Source organism: Phaenicophaeus curvirostris, chromosome 1 (assembly GCF_032191515.1).
Source record: "Phaenicophaeus curvirostris isolate KB17595 chromosome 1, BPBGC_Pcur_1.0, whole genome shotgun sequence".
Lineage (NCBI taxonomy): Eukaryota > Metazoa > Chordata > Aves > Cuculiformes > Cuculidae > Phaenicophaeus > Phaenicophaeus curvirostris.
In genome coordinates, this window is record NC_091392.1 from 139,589,130 (window position 1) to 139,608,580 (window position 19,451).

The 19,451-nt window shown below is 36.5% G+C and overlaps 1 protein-coding gene across 4 annotated transcripts in view; it reads right to left on the reverse strand.

The window, feature by feature from the left end:
* Nucleotides 1-19,451, reverse strand: part of GABRG3 (gamma-aminobutyric acid type A receptor subunit gamma3) — a 307,044-nt gene that overhangs the window by 130,434 nt on the left and 157,159 nt on the right. For all 4 annotated transcript variants that reach the window (XM_069876156.1, XM_069876147.1, XM_069876136.1 and 1 more), the window contains 2 exons: nt 11,070-11,290; nt 8,666-8,748 (listed from right to left, as the gene is read on the reverse strand). In XM_069876156.1, coding sequence (XP_069732257.1) covers nt 8,666-8,748; nt 11,070-11,290 — 304 coding nt within the window. The remainder of the gene's footprint in view (nt 1-8,665; nt 8,749-11,069; nt 11,291-19,451) is intronic.

Below are 19,451 nucleotides of genomic sequence, written 5' to 3' on the forward strand. Positions count from 1 at the left end.
TTACAATAACTTTCAGTGTGGCCATTATTGTGACCATGGAAGACAATAATACAATCATTTTTTAGTTCTTTTTTTTTTTTAAATCTACTCACTAAAGCAACTAAAGTAATCAGAAAACTATATGCTTTTTGTTTAAATAATATGCCACATTTTCTACTAGGGAACTAAAACAGCTTCAGCCTTCTGGCTTCAAGTAAGCTTGTCTCCTGCCTTTGGAAATTTGCAAATAAGAGTAAGAGAAGTGAAATTGTAGCTTTTAAGTTGCCAGGCAGTGGGTTACCTTGACTTATACTTTCAAGTTTTATGTTATATTTTGTGATGTACATTTCAGTTACTTGAAGCGAGGCTATAAGGAATAAATACATGTAGTTATATCCGCATTTGTAAAAATTCAACACTCCAAAATAAAGGAACCCCAAATAAATATTAGATGTAAAACCTGTGCACTCACAAGTGAGCACACATCTTGAAAAATGCCTTCGGAAATTTCTTCAAGGACCAAGACAACCACCAAAGATCAAAATCTACCCATAATCTAAAGAGGAGTGAACTATGCCCAGCACTGTTAAGGTTTTAGGCACTGCTGACTATTGAACCACCTCTGACTATTGCCTGTAAGAGTAACACTATGCAGGCTTTCCAGTCTGCTTTCTCATGTTGAAATAAAAGACCCATAAAGGGGTTCTTTTATCTTACAGGCAATTCTTTATTTACAGAATGGATTGCTATGACTCCCTCACTGAGAGAGAGTAAAGATTTCTCTTTAAGTGTGTCCTCACATTGTCCTGTGATCTAATTTTTCCAGAGTGCTAAAACTAGTCATGCCTTCTCATACTAAAAAAATGTGATCCAAAGGAATGTATCTGTTTCCTGATGTTCTTGTATATCACAAAGATGATCTTGTCAGAAGCTAGAAACTCAGGTCTGCCAGGAGTTTACAATTCATGCACCAGCCTCTCCATAAAGATAACATTAATTTGCAAATCAGTTATCACATCATTGAATAAGCAAATAACAATACTACAAATAGGTAGAATGTCAGAGGTGTCATATTACATTTGAGAGAGAAAGATACTTGTCTTTTGCTGCCTGTGGAGCATTCGTATCACACTGTCAAAAAAAAGAAATCTCACATTGGCACATGCTAACATGCTTAAAAGGGGTTTTGGCTTCAAGTAAACACCAAACATCATGAGATCTGGGATGAAATCATGGGAACTAGCAATGATTGTCACATGGCAGAGACACCAGGGACTTTCAGTGATACATTCAGCTGTCAGACATAGTCTTGCTTCAGCATTTTCTCTGATTGTCTCCTATGCACTATAAGCATAACTTCATAACTTAGTCAGGTACACATATTCTTGCCAAAAAAAAATGTGACTCGCAGGCAGATTGTCTTTTCTGTTTGTTTTTTTTTTTACTGATTTGTTGTTTTTTTAAAAAAAGATCTTACTAATGGCAATTTCAGAAAAATAGAACCAGTTGCTTTCAGAATCTAGACCCCAATTGGAATGAGACTTCTAGTCTCCTTGTTTAGACCTAAGTCAGAGCTGTGGGTTCATGTCCCTGAAATACAGTCTATCCTAATCATTAGATCCTGGAATAAGAATGGGTTTTGGGCTCTCCATCAGATTGCCTAGGCAATCTGCCTAGGGAGGCAGCCATGAGGGAGTCCATGAACAACCCTCAACCTCAGGGAAGTTTTGTTGCTTCTTCTATGCAACAGAGATCATTCATGTATTGGTGGCTATAAGATCTAATATCAAATTGTTTTAAGTCTGTTACTCATATCACAACATATTGTTTAGAAAGGTGTCTCTGAGATACATCACACAAAGAGACAGAAGACTAACAGAAAGTAGAGCCACACTGATGCTTACAATATCCACTACTTTGGCATGAATCTACCATAAATTAGATTTAGAAAGTGTAACTTTACAGTGAATAGATGATACGATGGAAGAATTTGACCAATTTCATAGATATATGGTACATCCTATTGGAGCAATTAGATAAAAATTAGCAGAACTTGCAATGCAAACTCAATTGTAAAATTTTTATGAGTCTTGACTTGACTATAAAATAGTCATAAAAATCTGAAAGACACTTAATGCAGTGTCTCTTCTATATTGAGAAATGTATTGACTCACACACAGAAAAGTAGTAGGGAATTAGCTAGTAGCCAGTAGTCAAGGAATTAACTAGACATTTGACAATACAAGCAACAATACATTATTTATGTTAGATAAAAAAGAATAATTTGCAGAGAAATTTAGGGAAGTCTAAGGAGAGTTAACTGAACAATGCAGTAGCAGATTACACTGAGAATGGCTGTTTGAATAAAGAAATTAAATTACTTACATAAGACTATAACATATTTCAAATTCACTATCTCCAAGCATCATTTTGGGCATTTTGGTAAAAGAATGCTTAGAAACATTAGTGCTTACAGGTTAACAAAAGCAAAGAAGATCCCTACAGAATTATGCATTCTTCTTCAATGCATCTTTGGAATAGTCAACTCAACCTTGAATACTGCCTTGCACACCAGACAAGGTATTTGGAAAAATGTGTAATGAAAACAGTAAAGTTTAAAAGAGAGTAAAAGAACTAAGAAGATATGGAAATGTCTGTATATAAGAGGGATTAGCAGATGGATAGGAGGAGGGATTTATCAAAGGTATGGTCCATGCATTGTATAAATGAACTGCCATGTATGACACAAGTCATATGCTAAATACAGGGTTTGGGAGGACTGTTTCAAAGGCCAGATTTTCATAGTTATATTTCTAATTCCTTCTCTATAAGACATCTCTATGTTGACTATTGACTGACATTCCAGGCTTCTAAAGAGAAAGATGCATGCATCCCACTACCCTAGTTTCTACTTCTGTAGTAGAGGCAAAATCTACAATAGCTAAAATAGGCTTATCAGAAAACCTGAATCAAGGATTCTGTTGATGCCTCATGACTTGGTTCATCCCATTACAGAGAACCCAGATGCAGATTATAGCCCTTTCTGAACATTACAATGCCTTCCCCCATCCTTAATGAAACTCATCCTGAGATATGAACATTAAGCTGTGTTCTTTCTGCCTTATTCTTCATCAGGAGTAAAATTCTGCCCTCAGACTTTATTAATGATTCTGCTGATACATTAAATGGAACAAAGCATAGCTCATTCCACAAAAACAGCACTTATTTTTCTAGGCTAGGAGTAACATTAAAATTAGTGGTGACAGCTAGTTCTGCTAGAAAACTAATGATATGAGGCTCAAAGTACTGATTGCATATCCATAAGAGGTTTCATGTTCAAAGGGGTAACATCTGATTGAACTGAGTTTATTTTTAGACAGACAGAATTTGTTTCTTTCAGGCACTATGTTAGATTTGGATGAATTTCTTTTAAATGCATTTTGCATTTCCTTACTTTTTTCCCACAATACTTTGCACACTTTTGTACAACACTTTAAAAATAAAAAAAAAAAAACAAATCCAAAAAAACCCAAACCCTTATCCTTTTAGAAGGGTAAAGGTATATATTTTAAGGCTTAACTGAGAAACTGCACCATCAATACTTGGAAATTTTTGCTTGCTGAACTGAAAACACAAATTTTTCATGACTCTCGCTGTGTATATTTTGTTGTTTGTAGTAGGAATGGTATTTTGGACATGCCCACCCTTTCCTGCCTTGCAGCAATACTCCAGTAATGGACAACTCAGGATGCTGTAGACCTCCTCACAAGGTAAAAGATAAGTAAGTGGCTACAAAAAAGTTTCTATTCATTTCTATTTCCTAAATCTAAGGTGCTTTTTAAAATTAACATCTGCAGTTTGATTAGAACAGCAGCAACAAATAGAAAGCAATGCGAATCCACTAATCAATCCAGTCTTATTATTTTTGTTCTGACATCTTGCACTGGAGCTCAATATCATTGCATCTGGTAAAGCCTTACGGATTGTTACAGATCTCATGTATGCTGCTAGCACAGATTCCCACCATAAAGATCCCTGTACATAATTAAAAACTTAGTTGGCCAGATGCTGTAAACAAGATATAACGGGTTTGTCAACTTCCTTTTGGTATGGCTATCATGTAACTGTCACCTGAAGGAGTGCCATGAATTTAAGTTACTCTGGAGCACGTGAATGAGGAGGGGAGGTGAAGGGTTGTGCTGGACTGAAAAATTGATCAACTCGAACAATTAACTGCTGCACAGATGTGGGTGCAAACATGCTCACATTATTCTGCACTGTGCCTAGTCCACTCAAACTGAGAAAATCCAGAACATTCAACAATCCTATCAGTGTCTGCCAAAGGCAAACCAAAACCATGCAGGCCTGTACAAAACTAGTCGTGTGACAGGTCTAATGGAAAGGAGTTAATTCAAGTAGTTTAGCCATACTATTTAAGCAGAAACACTTTTACTTCCTCAGAATGAAAAAATATAGTGATCTAATTATGCTTTATAGCTTCCAATGCATATTTATTCCACTGAGTCGTCCAACTATTTTTGAATCCTCACAAAATTTTAGCACTCAGAGTATCCTATGGTAGGATTTCCACAATTAATTTTGCTTAATTTCTCATTTTCAGCCTGCATTTTGCTGCCTGTGTCTTATTTGTTTATTCTTGTGCTGAAATCATCCTTCAGACAGAATTCCTCCTCTTCTTTACTGATGTTTGTGTAAGTACCGACTACCTCAATAAACTAAATTTTATGGCAGAATCCTGAAATTATTTCCACAATGCTTAAATCAGTGTTGAACAGCGGTAACTAAGACAGTTAATATTCTACTTGTGTACCAAAAGTAGCACAGCAGCCTCCCTTGCCTCAGGAGGATAAATTAACCTAAATGAAGAACCACACTGACACAATACTTTTAAGCAGTAGTACTTTAAAACCATATGAAGATGTTCTGGTTTGCGCTAAAGCAGAACCAATTTCCTAACTTTTCAGCTAAGCCTTGTCTAAGTAACTTCATTTTTTGAAAGTTAACTGCATGTACTTCAGACAGTGTTTCTGTCCACAGAAAAGCCTTTGCTTATACTTATTCCTATAGAACTCAAGGCCATCCTTGAGCTGATGGAATGCCGTAAGTGAAAGGGGAGGAAAAGGTTCACACCTGCAGGAAAGAGTGGACAGCACAGGTGATTCCAAACTGAGCAACAGATTATTCCATTCTATATACATCATACTTGTATGAAACTGAGGGATCATGAGAGATCATGAGCATCAAGCTCTCTTCTTTGATGACTGGTGTCCAATAAGGACCTCATCTGTCTTTTTGCTCCCCAATCCCAGATCCATGCATCCCTAAATCCAATTCCTCAGTCCATCTCCCTGCTGCTGCTGAGTCCAGCCCAGGATCTTTCTCTGTGCCTGCTCTGCAGCATCTGTGGTGATGCAGTCAGAGTGGGTGGGGTGCGTGTGCAAATTTCTATATTTGTATATATTTTAATATTTTCTTATTAATAGTATTTTCTTTATTATTATCATTCTTTCATTAAAACTGTTTAAGTTTTAGTTTCTAACCTACACGTCTTTTACTCTCATATCCCTTTCCCCATTTCCTGTGGAGGAGGGGAGGAATTGCTCACATTTAGCTACTGATTCAGTCTAGGCCAGGGCAAAGCCATGACAGAAAAAATGTGATCATATAGAGCAAAATCTATCAAAGATTGCTACATTGGGATAAAATCACAGCATCAATTCTTTCTCCACATTCACAAGGAAGCATACATTCATGGTACACATTGGCATTGATATCAGTGTTGTAGCATCTCTGTATTAAGGAATCCTGTTTGCCACATGTGGTTGATCAAACAAATCCAGTACATGGAGTGGGAAAGAGCTGTCACATTGCATAGCAGCCAAGAATTATGCCATTGGGCTCAACTTTTCACATAAGCAGTGTGCTAACTGCACAGCTGCATAAGGACTGCAACAACAAATGTGAACCTACCATGTTCCTTAATATACCAGAAGATTCAACTCATCGAGTCGCCTGAAGCACGTACAAAACTTGCACAAAGAGTAAAGAGCTTTAAAATTATTCAGTGCTTTCTAATTCTCATAAAAGTGACTAGAGACCTTCAGGAACCACTATTGAAAAAGATTTTCCACAGGAAGGTGGAGGTAGGTTTTAGTAACCACTGTTAGAACGCTGAAATGGTCTCTTGTTTATAAGCTGCTGTTTTCTCCTTATTCATCCTGGCAACTGGACAAGTAGAGCTCAGTATTCCCACTGAAGGAATGTCAGCTGTTGCCAGAGCAATAACAAGGTTAGGGTGTGAATTAGTTGGCACCAGAGGAAAATATTCTAGAAACAATTTGAGATTAGTTCCACATTTCTGACATATCATGGGAAACGTATATTAAAAAATTCTAATAATAACCTTGTTCATGTATGTGTAGAGACGCAAGGAATATTTTCTGAAATGTGTGATTTTTCTGTGCTTGCCTACAGTGGAAACTGAAAAGATTCACCTGTGTGCTAGGGAACAAATGAAAGGGATGAACAGAGTAGCAGAACTGTGCCAAGAATTCTACAAATATTTTTATTTTATTCAAAGACATACCTTTTAGAATCCATAATCAGCTTGTTCTCTCAGAAACTTGTCATAGGAAGCAGTAATAAATCATTCAAGCATTCACTCAGTCATACACCTTATAAGTCCCACTGAATGCCATGTATTTTGGGACTGCAATGTATGCAATATGGAAAATGTATGCAACATGGAAAATGCAACCCAGTTATGAAAAAAAAATCACTCAGGAGATATCCTACTAATATGATAATAGCAGTGCTAGAAGTGTTCTAGGAAAAGATCATGATTCAGTGTGAACCTAAAAAAATAAAACTTTATATCAATATGACCGAAAAAGTTGACAAAACTATAAACCATTATTGTAATTTTCCTCCATGGGTTTTTCCATCTGGCAAGAAATTACAAAGAACGCACACAGAAACTGCGACACATTCAGATTCTGCTTGATCCTATGCAATCTCTACCTTCACAGATCATAGTACGTGCATGTTTGTAATACGTGTATGTTTTCAAGGGCAGAAGAGCTTTGAGTTAATGGATCTAAATTAGGAGGAAACTCTGAAAACCAGGATGTTTTTGAAACTTTGCTATGGAGTGCAGCTTACAGAAGTTCCCACTTATATCCTTTATCTTTAAATATTAAAACCAGACCATAGCTCACTCGCATTCAGTGATGTCTAGATGCTAGGGAAGGCAAGGTTTGAAATTACTTCCCTGTCTATTAGAGTTCACCTTCATTGGACATTGCTAGTGCAGGACACACCAAATTTATGTGGTAAGTTTAATTAGTATCTCAGGACAGGGATTTTATTTTTAAGACCACACGCTCCTTTCCCTCAACAAATGAACAGCAGATTGCCGCAAGGTAGGAGTAACTTTATGCTAATGAAAGATAGCTGAAGTGGATAGTTCAGTGACAAGTGTTTATTAGCAGGAAAGCTCATTCAGGAACTATCTGCCTCTTGTTGAGTATGCATATATTCCACACACCTGAATTAAACATACCACTGCGTATTTTTGCCCAGGCTCATAAAACATAAAAAATCACCACATGATGATAAAGTCTTATGGGAGAGGGAGGTGTTTATACCAGCAGGCTTTTGTAAAACATTTTCGCAGGAAAAAATTATAATACACCCTGGATCAGCTGAAACTCAAATTCAGTTTCTAATTGGGATCATTGTTTGTATATTATTCATAAAGGAAAATCAATATCCTATTATCACAACAGTATATCTATTATCAAGAAAGTAAATAGTGTTATCCCTTTATCGCTTTTTAAGAGATTATGGAGAAAATACTGTTTCCTAAATGAAGGACAAAAAAAATACACTTCCCATTCACTTTTGGAGAACACAAATGCTGAGCTTCAGAGTTCATCCAAAGAAAAATAGGAGAAACTCTTCTAAAAAATGTTTGTAAAACATTTGCATTGTGTGAATTTGGATTATAAAACTGTGCAGGTGTACCCAGAGGCAGACAAGTCTCAAGCTTTTTCAAATGAATCAGCATGAACAGAATTTTTCCTTACAGTAATATTTGGCCTCAAGATTAACCCACTTGACTTCTGTTTTCTATAAATTTCACCAATTTGTTTGCCTGTTAGGTAGTTTTTAAATATGCCAACAACACTACATACAATACCACATCAGGACCACTGGACAAGCTGAGCTATAAAAGGAAAATAAGATTTACAGTAGTTATATCATTTACCTTATTATGGAACAGAAAGGCATTACCATGCTACTTGCTATAAACTCAAGTGTATGCCCCCAAACCGTGCACCTCCACTAGAAAACTGGAATTCCTATTCTCATTTACATGTCACATGACTCAGTCTGGTATGACTATCTCTCCTGCTTGAAGTGTGACTATAGTATCAACTAAAAGGGCTCGTTTTGCTGAAAATAACAGAATAAATCTATAGAAGACTTCATGGCATAATGTCATCAACCAGGAGTGCTAGAGAAGAAAATAAAAATTCCCTGAATATTTAAGCAAACCTAAACTTCCTATACTTGCTGTGAAATGGTTTAAGAAGCTCAGAGTTAAATTCTTGCCTCAGTATACTAGTCATATGCAACAGTAAAGCATCAAAGCAGTACTTACAGCTAGAGAATATCAGAGGGCATGAATGTTCATCCATTGGGAAATTGTGCAATTGCAGCTGGCACTCAGCATTGATGGTAAGCCTATGGAGAAACCAAGTGTCTGTTACTACACATCAGCACAATGAACAGTCACAGGAGGAGGCAGGGTAAGCTTGGGTATCATGCAAAAGCACTTTGACACCTGTAAGTAAGGCCTAAAAAGGCTTTATTTGCTGGTTGTTCACTGATTACTTAGGCTTGATCCCAAATAAAAATAAATAATCTAAACCCACAAATAATTTCAGACACACCATTAAGAGTTTCTTGAACTCAAGAAATCTGTGCGTATATTTGTCTGTGCATAGTTCATCACTGAAGGACATGGTATGGAAACAAGTACTTTTTACAAAAACAACAGGAGATATGGCTGTTGCATTTGTATGTTATTTCACAAAATTAAAATCTCATCAAGAATCTTATAAGGAACATTTACTTCTAGTGTGGACTTAAAAACCTTTCAATCATTTTGGGCAGTCTCTCAAAAAAGTGTAATAGGTCTTTGTATGGCATTCTCAGTTGTACAGATGTAACAAACACATCAGCAGAAATACCTTCGACATCACCTGAAAGCTTGTTTTATGTGACATCCGTAACACAAAGGACACTATGAATGGAGTTGATTTTCAAATGACTGTTAAAATGAGATAATCTTCAATCTGATAGCTTACAAAATAAATCTGTTTACCCAGAAAGACTGCATTAAATGCTACTTTATTATGCAGTCTTTTTCAGGAAACAGGCACTACATTAATCGGATGCTTGAATTTATGCAGAAAGTGTGTGGCATGAGGGGTTTTTTTTATTGCCTTTGGGTTTTTTCTGTTGTTCTTTAAACTAAATCAAAGGCTTATAAACCAGACAGGGCAAGGTTTGTGTCTCAAATTTAGGATATCATGGAGACAACATCTGCATTGAATAAGGTTACCTGTGAGGAACTTAATGGTATTTTTGCACTGACACTATGAGAGGATTTGCAGTGTTGCAGCAGGAGTGTGTTCACACTGAAAAGCAAGCAGTGAAGAGGATGGAAGGGCACAGAGCATGACTGAACCTTGTTTGCTTTATTCTGGGTACAGAACATCCAACAACACCTGACAGTTTGAGGGCATACAGCAGCTACCATTTCCATGCCATACCAATTCAGTGTGCTCACTTAAGTCAGATAAATTGTTTCTGAATTACACGGTGTTATCAATAAATAATGATCATTCTTACAGCTCCTCGTATGTAAATAGGAGGCTGATCTGAGTGGACGAAAAGATCTCAAACCATCTTTCACAAACTAAAAATGCTTATTCAAACAATCCACTGGATCAAGTATTGCCCCTTTTTCTAACTGTTTTAGAAAAATTTTACAGTCTATTCAACAAAACGTTTCTTTAGTTGTAGGTATATAAGTCTAACTACTATAAGGGAGATACTTCCAGTGCCACGAAATACTGAAAAAGGACTTAAGAGAAAAACAATCAAACAAACAAACCAAAACCCAACAATCTGACCAAGACAGTACTGGAGTTGACATCCTTATCACCAAAGTTTTTAGCTGAAGTCTAGTGAAATAAGTTAGAGCTCTTCACAACAGAGCAAGCCAAAGAAAGGAAGGGCACTAAGAATATCAATAGCTTTTCCAGCTGTTTAATTCCTTCCTTATTATTTTCCAAAGACTTTCTGTTGGAGCCCAACTGCAACTCCTGTTGCACCCAGAAGGCTGAACACAACCACTGAAGAAAATGAAGCATGAAAGGGATGTTTCTGAAACAGTTTGCCATGTGAAATACAGCTGATGGCAGAACTCCCTGTTGAGCAATTCATCTCTTCTACATGTAAACACAAATTTTGATTTCCACAGGCTTTTTAAATGCAAATATATATGATATTTCTAATACCATATAGTTGATGGAATCACAAAGATTAGAAAAAATCTAAAAGCCTTTCCTCCAGCAATTCACCCTTGTGATGAGATGTGACAGACTATCTTTCAGCGTGACTTATTTGAAGAATCAAGTATTGGCATTAACATGAATCTAGAAATACTTTATGCAGCCCTGGCTCTAATTCTGATCAGGAAGGGTCTTGACAGGTTTTATGGAACTACATGCTCCTGATTTTATCATAAGCACTAAAAAGCTCAGTTCCTACAATTTAGGCAGACCTATTTCCAGTTCTCAAGGATTCTGTTTTTAGAAAGACAAGAACCTGTATTTTAAACTAGGCAGTTCTTGCGCCTGAATATTTCAGTATTTGTCAAGTACGGTCAGGTAAGGATCAGGATGAAAACAGCAAAGAACAAAGCTGCTGCCGAACATTACTACTGCTACATCAGAGGCAGGAGAAGCTTTCAGTCCTGCATGCTGAGTGCTCACCTTAGGGTGTACAAGATCTTGCCATCGTTCCATATGCGGAGGAGCTGGTTGGGTGTGGTGATCCAGTGAGCCTCTGCGGTCTTTGAGTTACGAAATATGGTGTCTGGGATCCAAATCAAGCCAACCATGTTGCTGTTCAGAGTCAGTATTTTCATGGTACTGTTGAAACGAAGACGGCTATCCGTCCACGTCTGGGCAAAAAATATATCAATTTGATATTCCTGCAATGAAAGCATGATATACAAACTGAAATCAGTTCCAAGCTTCCACTATTATTTGGTGCCTGTTAAGCTCTATCCAAACGTAGAGCAGCAGGATATATTCAGATCAACGGACCTAAGTTTTCTTCGTTTTACTGCCTGAGGAAATATTTTTTTCTTCCCTTCCCTTTTTTTCCCCCCTCTAGCTACTTTAGAAAATGGACCAACCAACTCATTTGCCTTTAACCTGTGCCATAAGAATTTCTGTATTCGAATGTTATTTTCCATTGTCCCTGAAAAGTCACAGCTATAAATTACAATTTACAAAGACTTTTTTGTTGTAGAAATGGCCACCTGACCATGTCATGAAATATCCTCTCAGTATTGCAGGGTTGGTCACATTCATGACAAGAATGGCCTACAACACGGGCTTGTTCAGGGGCTGCGGATAATCCAGAAGAAAACATCTCTTTGAGTCCTGTAGTAGATGCCCTCTTAGTATATCTGAACAGAAAAGAATTAAGGCTGTGTGGAAAGCCTGGAAAGTCTTTGCCTTTGACCACTCTGACTAATAGCATTTCTTTCTACACCTTCTCTTTTAAAACTTAGGCACAGACAAACAAAGTTGCAATATCAGCACATTCAAACACTATTGCACATTTCTTTTCTTTATAAATAATTAGAAGAGCTCGTAGTCTGAGCTGAGGACAATGTTTTTGCTAAGAATCATCTGATTCTCCTGCACTATTACTTTTTTTATCAGGCCATACTTCCAAGGCTTATGTTATAACACCAGGAAATCTAATTCACTGGCACTGTAATCGTAGTCAAAAACACACTTTGGGCCTCTCATCTCTAAATGGCAAATGATCAACAGGTGCGTAAGTGGTGCTACCATGTATCCAAATACCAGGTAACAGAACACCTTAGGAATTAAAGCCTAGCCATCAAGGGCATTAAGGATCATTTTTCTTCATAGCCTACTTCACTACTGTTTATCAGCGTATTTTTAGCTTTACTTTCTCAGAGAAGCTGACAGATTTGAATCTGAAAACACTTTTTCTTTCATGTCAATGACCACAAAGTTGCACATCTGGACAATCTTAAAGGATGCAACATAATATACACTTTATACCCTTATTATTCATAAAGGACACCCTTAATCCACAAGATTTAAGATGGTAGAGTGCTGATATTGTTTCTTTACAACCAACTTTGTATCATTTTAGTCCTTGAAAGTCCAGTTACAAGAGTTCAGCATATTTGGCTTCTACAGAGAGGAATATGCCAGATATGTCTATGAGTTTTTCCAAATGCTGAGCGAATAGAGTTGCTTTTTTTAGCTCACATGTGAGAATCAGTATTTATAGAGTCAAATACCATAGATCATTTGTATGCAGCTGGCTAATGACAGTGCTGTCTTTTTACAGGACAAGTTTTTACATGATATTCGTATTTTAGGTTAATTTACATGAATGCTTTATTTTAACTTAAATTCAGAGCAGTCATAATTCCCTTCTAGTATATTGTATATACTTAATGCTATTCAGGATTTTAGGATTTAGCATACTCTGGATTTCCACCCTGCCAAAGGAAAGAAAGACCTTGAGCTCCATATCACAGTTTCCTGAGTGGGTACTGCAGATAGATCTCAGCAAATTGGGCATCAGGAGCAGTATAGATGTATGATTGTGGATTTCATCCAGGTAAACTACTCTGGCTGAGAAACAGATTATATTAGTCTAGAAGCAGGGCTATGATAATACCACTGTCCAACTCACATTTTGCATTTCCTTTACTTATTACTGGGACAAGAACACACCAGCAATGATCATTATTCCAAATATCTTGCAGTGGGTGACTGTAACTCCATTCATCTTAATAAAAACATTTCAACTCTAAATTGTTCATGGATCTTCTGAGTTATTTAGGTGTTTAAAAGGTGTTTTTCTTTTTTAAACTGAGTTCATAAAATTAAAGGAACATTTTTAAAGTAAAAGTCAATCAAAGTTGTTTGAAATTAGTTGCATCAACTTTTTCAACATTTTACCCCTATTTTTTTTATTTAAAGTATTTACAATGTTCAATCAGAATGCACAAACTACAAAACAAAATTTTCCTAGTAAAAATGAATGCACATTTCCATTTGATATCTGAATTGCAATTTAATCCTTTTTATTTTGTACATTAATCCTTTTTAGAAGCCAATGTTAAAGTGGTAGATCCCTTACATTAATCTTTGGAACTGCTTCAGTCTTCAGCCAAGCAGATAATGGGGTATAATACTCATATATTCTCTCTACTAGGAAGGCACAAAGGTCACTTTCGAAACTGGCACTCAGTTCTGCGCTTCTAATGGAGTTAAGCTTGTGCACACTTTAGGAAAATTACCATTATCTTCACTGACAACGGATGCTCGGTTCCCAGTGAAGTCAACAGTTTCTATACACTGCTTTGCCTTAGCTTATACAGTGATCAACAAAAAAACCCTATAAGAAAGGTTTCCATGTAGGTTTCATACACAGATAAATATAATGTAATGTAATGTAATGTAATGTAATGTAATATAATATAATATAAATATAAATATAAATATAGGAATGGCTTTCATTTGCTAGATAATACCTGCTATTTTAGGTCTTTATGAAACGTAGTGGTTGCACTTAGCGAGTTCAGGCAGGACACCATGTTTCAGCAAACTGATGCGTCAGATGAAGAAATATCATACAATTCTAATAATATTCTTTATGTTCTGTCCTATTACTGCACCAGGAATGTTGTTAATATCTTTCTGATTCTTTCTTTACCCTTCTATTTTTCTGTAGTAACCACTAACTACTATAATGAACACAGGAAAAAATAAAAATCAGCCAAATTTCTCAGGTGGAGAAAGATTAAACTACGTTCTCCATGAAATTAAGCCATGATTGTGTAAAGTGTTCTGTCACTAAGTTTTCTTTTCTGAGAGGCCCCTAATTTGCCATACTACCAAAACAGACTGAATATATTTCCTACTTATACCACATATTCACATCACACCTGTATGTGTTAACTGAAGCTACACTCCAGAGCAGCCACACTTCTGAAAAGACATTCACATTGAGAGGAAGTAAAGGTCAGCCCTAAGGCGAAATCTAGCTCTACATGTTAACATGAAGGGAAATACTAGGGAAATCTTATTTCCCTTAGTACATCACATATTTCAGAAATATTAAATTTATATATATATATGGTGCAAAATTCAGTTCCAAACTTGAAGGATTTGATAGAAGAATAATTTATTATAATTTTTAATAGATTTTATTATGTTTGGGTTTGAAAGTCACAATTGTTATATGTCAAATTCCCCATGCTTGAAAACTTAAATGAAATGGAATTGGTCAGAGGATTCCACGATCTGTCCAAATCTGATTACTTAAGGAATTTTTTTTCAATAAAATAAAAAATCTTAAGCAATTGGAAGAGCAAGAATATGAAAGCAGAATATGAGATTTTTTTCCCAGTCAAAGCCTCCTGACATTTAAAAGTACTCAGCTGAATCTCTGACTACATAACATCAGACCTATTAAGAAATTTTAAATTATCAATATTTTTACTGTTTCTGAAAAAATAATGCTTTTCAGTAAAATTAAATCACTTTGTATTTTGTTTCACCATATATAAATATAAAACCTCATTTCTGGCAGGAATATGTACTTCATTGAAATATCCTTATTTTCTTTTTTTTTTCCCTGATGATGACTAGCTTATGACCAAAGAACATGGCATCAATCCTTTTTTTTCAATCTGCCCTTTTCTTCAATTTGCCCTTTAGTCAATGCATTATCTCATGCATTTCATCATGTAACAAGCCAGTTTGTTCTAGCTGTGAGACTTATACTTGCAAGATACAGTACAATCTGAGAATAATAAGTCACTGAAAAGCACTCTATCACTGGTGCTCGACAATGCTCACTTAAGTTCCAAAAGTAACATGTAAAACCAAGAAAACAGATTATGGTCCTTTTGGCTGTACAGTGTGCAAGTAGTGGTCTCATGAAGAATATTTCTTCTCATTCAAATTTTCTGAAACTTTTGCTGAGAAAAATGACTGAATAACATGAGGAATACCAACTGACATTTTTTCTAAATCAAATGATGATTTAAGTAGACAGTATTTTCCATTTTTTCTTTGTGATTATTTACAGAGCAATATGCTAGAGGTGTTTTTTCTTTCTTACTTTCTATTGATTTATGGACAAGTAGACATAACCCAGATTTAACAACAGCACTAGCTGCAAGTAGCTGTAGCTAGGGTTCCAACTACTTGATTTCAGCATATTTTTTACATTTTCGAATATTCCTAATGTTGAATATTCAAATATTCCTTCATTAGTGACTTCAAAACAGCCAAGCCAGCAGTGAATTATTTGCTCTTCAACTGTGTAGCAATGATTTATGATTGGGAAAACATTGAAAATGCCATTGTTTGAGTCATCTATAGTCACAGAGAAAACTACAAGCTTTTCAACCAAGTCTTCTATTTTTTTTCTCATACAAAAGATGAACTAACAGGTTGTTGGCAACACACAGAGCTTTTCTCGTACCAAGATGTATCATTTTAGCTGTTGGTTAACCCTGGAAAATATGATTGAATTGGCTGTCACAGTCGGGTGATCTATTTGAATGACTATGGATAATAGTATGGTATGCCTTTGCTTCTTCCACTGCAACCTTCTCATTTTATACATTTTCACAATTCCTCACAACAACAGTAACAACTACAACGTCAATAGTCTTGTCCATGAGAAATGCAAGCATTTCTGGCATGATAATTTCCATGTTCTTACTATTGCCTACTAAATAATGCACCATCATTTCAAGATTCTGTTTTCCAGTACTGTAGAAAGCATTTGGAAAATTATTGCTTTATTTTCTGATGGATTCGGAATTATTTCTCTAACTCTTCCAAAGTGTTATCTTTTTTCATTGTACAGCCTGTATCTTGATTGGTGGAGTAAGACTGCCTTTGACTAAAGTTATTACTTGCTTTGTATGAGACCGCTACTCAAAAAACCGAAATACCTAAACGATTACAGTCCAGTTTAGATTACAATCATTCTGTGCCCTTTGCAACCCTTTTATATCATGCCAGCACAACACAAACACTGCTTGTATAAGCTTGAAACTAGTCTAGTACATTGTGTAAGGGACAAAATCTCCTTTAATTACCATAAATCTTGACTTCATTGAAGTGGGTAATCCTATTTGTAAGTCTTAAACTGTTCTGGAAACAAAGATTAAATCCAAACAATTCAGTATGAAGTATGCTTAAAAAAATTAACAATGGTAGAATCCTTCACATGTAAAGAGCATCACAGAAGTGTTAAGCACTATAGTTAAAGATTGGGACATTGAACAGGGAAACAGAAGAGAAAAGAGGGCAAAGCCTCTGAAGCGTGGGAGTCTCCCTCTTTTTGCATTCAGCCATAGACCACAGGCGAACACACTTAGAAATATTCTTTCTTTATGCCTTTGCCATGCTTGGATTAGAAGTACAAAGAGAAGGCTTTGAGATGCTATCTTGTAATAAGAAACATCCCAAACTTTAAAGCAATACCAATGATGCATATTTATTTAGTCTGTAATTTGGTGCACATGAAGAACATTAAAAGAGGGTAAACTTTTCAGAGTTTGAAGTTCATTTTCAACAAAAGAATATTTTTCCCTGCTCAGCTTACTGCTGAAAGTTTAATCAACAACTGAATTGCCAAAGACTACCCTGTAAAGGGCTGTCTAATTGATTCAGCCTTCCCTTTAACTGTGAGATCTTTCATCCCTGAAAGATGGGATGAGTGGTACCCTCTTCCTGAACTAGAATATTCACATTCATGAAATCAGAACACCAAGAATAATTCTGAGAGAACAGCACACCTTTAGCTTCCCTGATTTGTCGTATCTTATCCTGGTTCAGTGGTCTAGATGGAGGAGAAAAAAGTTCTTTGTCTGGTGAATCATCTTCTAAACAGGCTTCTGATCTTTGGAGGGGCACAGGCCGTGCTCACAGCTAGTTTTGAGCTTGATTGAAATAAATATTTCCACAGCAATTGCTGCATGGTATGTGCTGATTATTCCCCAGATTGCAGTTTATAGATTATAAAAAGCCAGGAAATATGACAAGTCCAGAAGAGCCCAGGAAGGCTTAAAATGTTACCTCAGAATTAGTCCTTGGCAGATATTTATTGTTTTTACATCCTGTGTGCAACTTGCATTCTAGTTTCAACTACTGAATATTCTGTGGGACGGAACTAAAAGTAGTGGGATAGTGCACTATTTTTCAGCAAAGCCATTTTAAATGCTACACATTCCTTTTGTGGAAATTATGTAGAAAGACATAAATGAAGTCTGTGGGATAAAAGCTGGTAAAATAGTGTACTTCACATGCAGTGTATATTCAAAACTCTTGTGGTATCATCAAGATCAACACAAACCTTCAGTAAGGACACTAATTCTCACACAAGTCCTGACGGTTTGCCTTGCTTTCACTACAGCTTGGAATATGCAAAGTAGCACCAGCAGGGCTTCATGTAACTTTCCCTGAAGTATCTCTGCTATCCTGGAGCCTCATGGCTTCACACTGTGTACAACACTGGATTTGGGGCCTAAAGGACAGCACATCATGGCTCACCTTTCCATTCTCCACCAGCCTCCTTTGTTTCCATTCTCTGCGCTCCCCACCAGCTCCTACACTTATTCCTCATAGTCTCTGAGAGGCAGAAGAGCTCAGGAAGCAATTTCACACTTTTGAACATTTTTTTTGTTTTTTTTTAATCTGAGTTCCTAACAGCATTGAGGCTGTACTTTCAAAAGACCCTCAAAATAAAGATATGAATCAAAACACAGCATTATAAGGTTTATGTTGTTAGTGAAAGATATAATACTGTGAACTTTCCAAACCACTTTATGCCTAGAAATACTTTGAATAACTTGCTCTTTTGTAAGAATCTGCTTTGATACTTTCATAAAGTTACAAGCATGATGGTTACATGGAGAAAACACAATGAAAGAAACAAAGTCAACATTGAGATCATCACCACAGGTATAATGGCTATTCAGGTAAGCTCTAGCAAAACATTTCAGCAAGCAGTCACAATTGTCTCCTTAGCTGAATGCTTTAAGTCAAAAAAACCCACAACCCATGTTGTTCTCAATAACAGCTTCAGCAGGAGTCTCAGAACAGGGAGGGTGGAAGCTCATTTTCTTCACTATAGTGTTGCCCTCTGGCTGCTTTAGGAGATTATTTCACTGGTTTCTTGCTATTATAAAGAGTCAAAGATAGCTAACCTCACATTAAAAACAAAACACGCAATTACCATGTAGCATTTCCTTTCCCTGAGAAAACATTTATCTGTCTCGCTGCACCAATTTTGGTTCCTTGAAGCCTCTCTCCAGCCCTGCTGTATTCCATATAATTTCTTACACCCAGTTAAAGGAACGGCTGGATATGTTTTTCTTGGCCCACCCCCAAAATTCCTTCATGCCTCCTCCTTACTCTGCTCTGAAGAAGTACCTCTTTTGGTTTGTCAACAATTCCATAATCAGAAATACAAAATGAAATTTAAAAAAGAATGGAGCTATTTTAGAAAAGCAGCTGTAGATCTATTCTCTTCCCATTCCTTTTAGTGGAAGACTCTTTGTTCTTGCTGAATATTGCTGCTTCCCATTTCTTTTGTGACACTTCTGGTGGCTTCTGTTACTCTTAGATCACACTAAAATTGCACTTCCATATCCTCTTCTCTTCATGCATCAACAAGGTTAGGATTCATGTCCTGTTGCAGACAAGGCCTGATGAGATCTGTCTTTGATGAGCCATAACTATGTGGCTTTAAATTGGCCCACTTCAGATAAAGGGTTGTCCAAATCACGCAAAGAAGTTGCAGGGCAAGTAGAGGTGGGCAATACATGGCAGTGCATACTTTTGGTCACTGTTAACTGGTGGGAAATGTAAATCAAAATGCTAATCAGAATAGTCAGTCCTAAGGACATTGCCGCCGGAAGAAACAATATTGTTTGGATTGATAGAGAAAGCACAGTGCCCACTCTGACCTGTAATTTAAGGCTTTACTAAGACTGCATGTATGCGGGTTGGGGTTTATTTAAGAGACACAGAGAGATTGAAAGAGAGAGAGATAGATTTCAAATG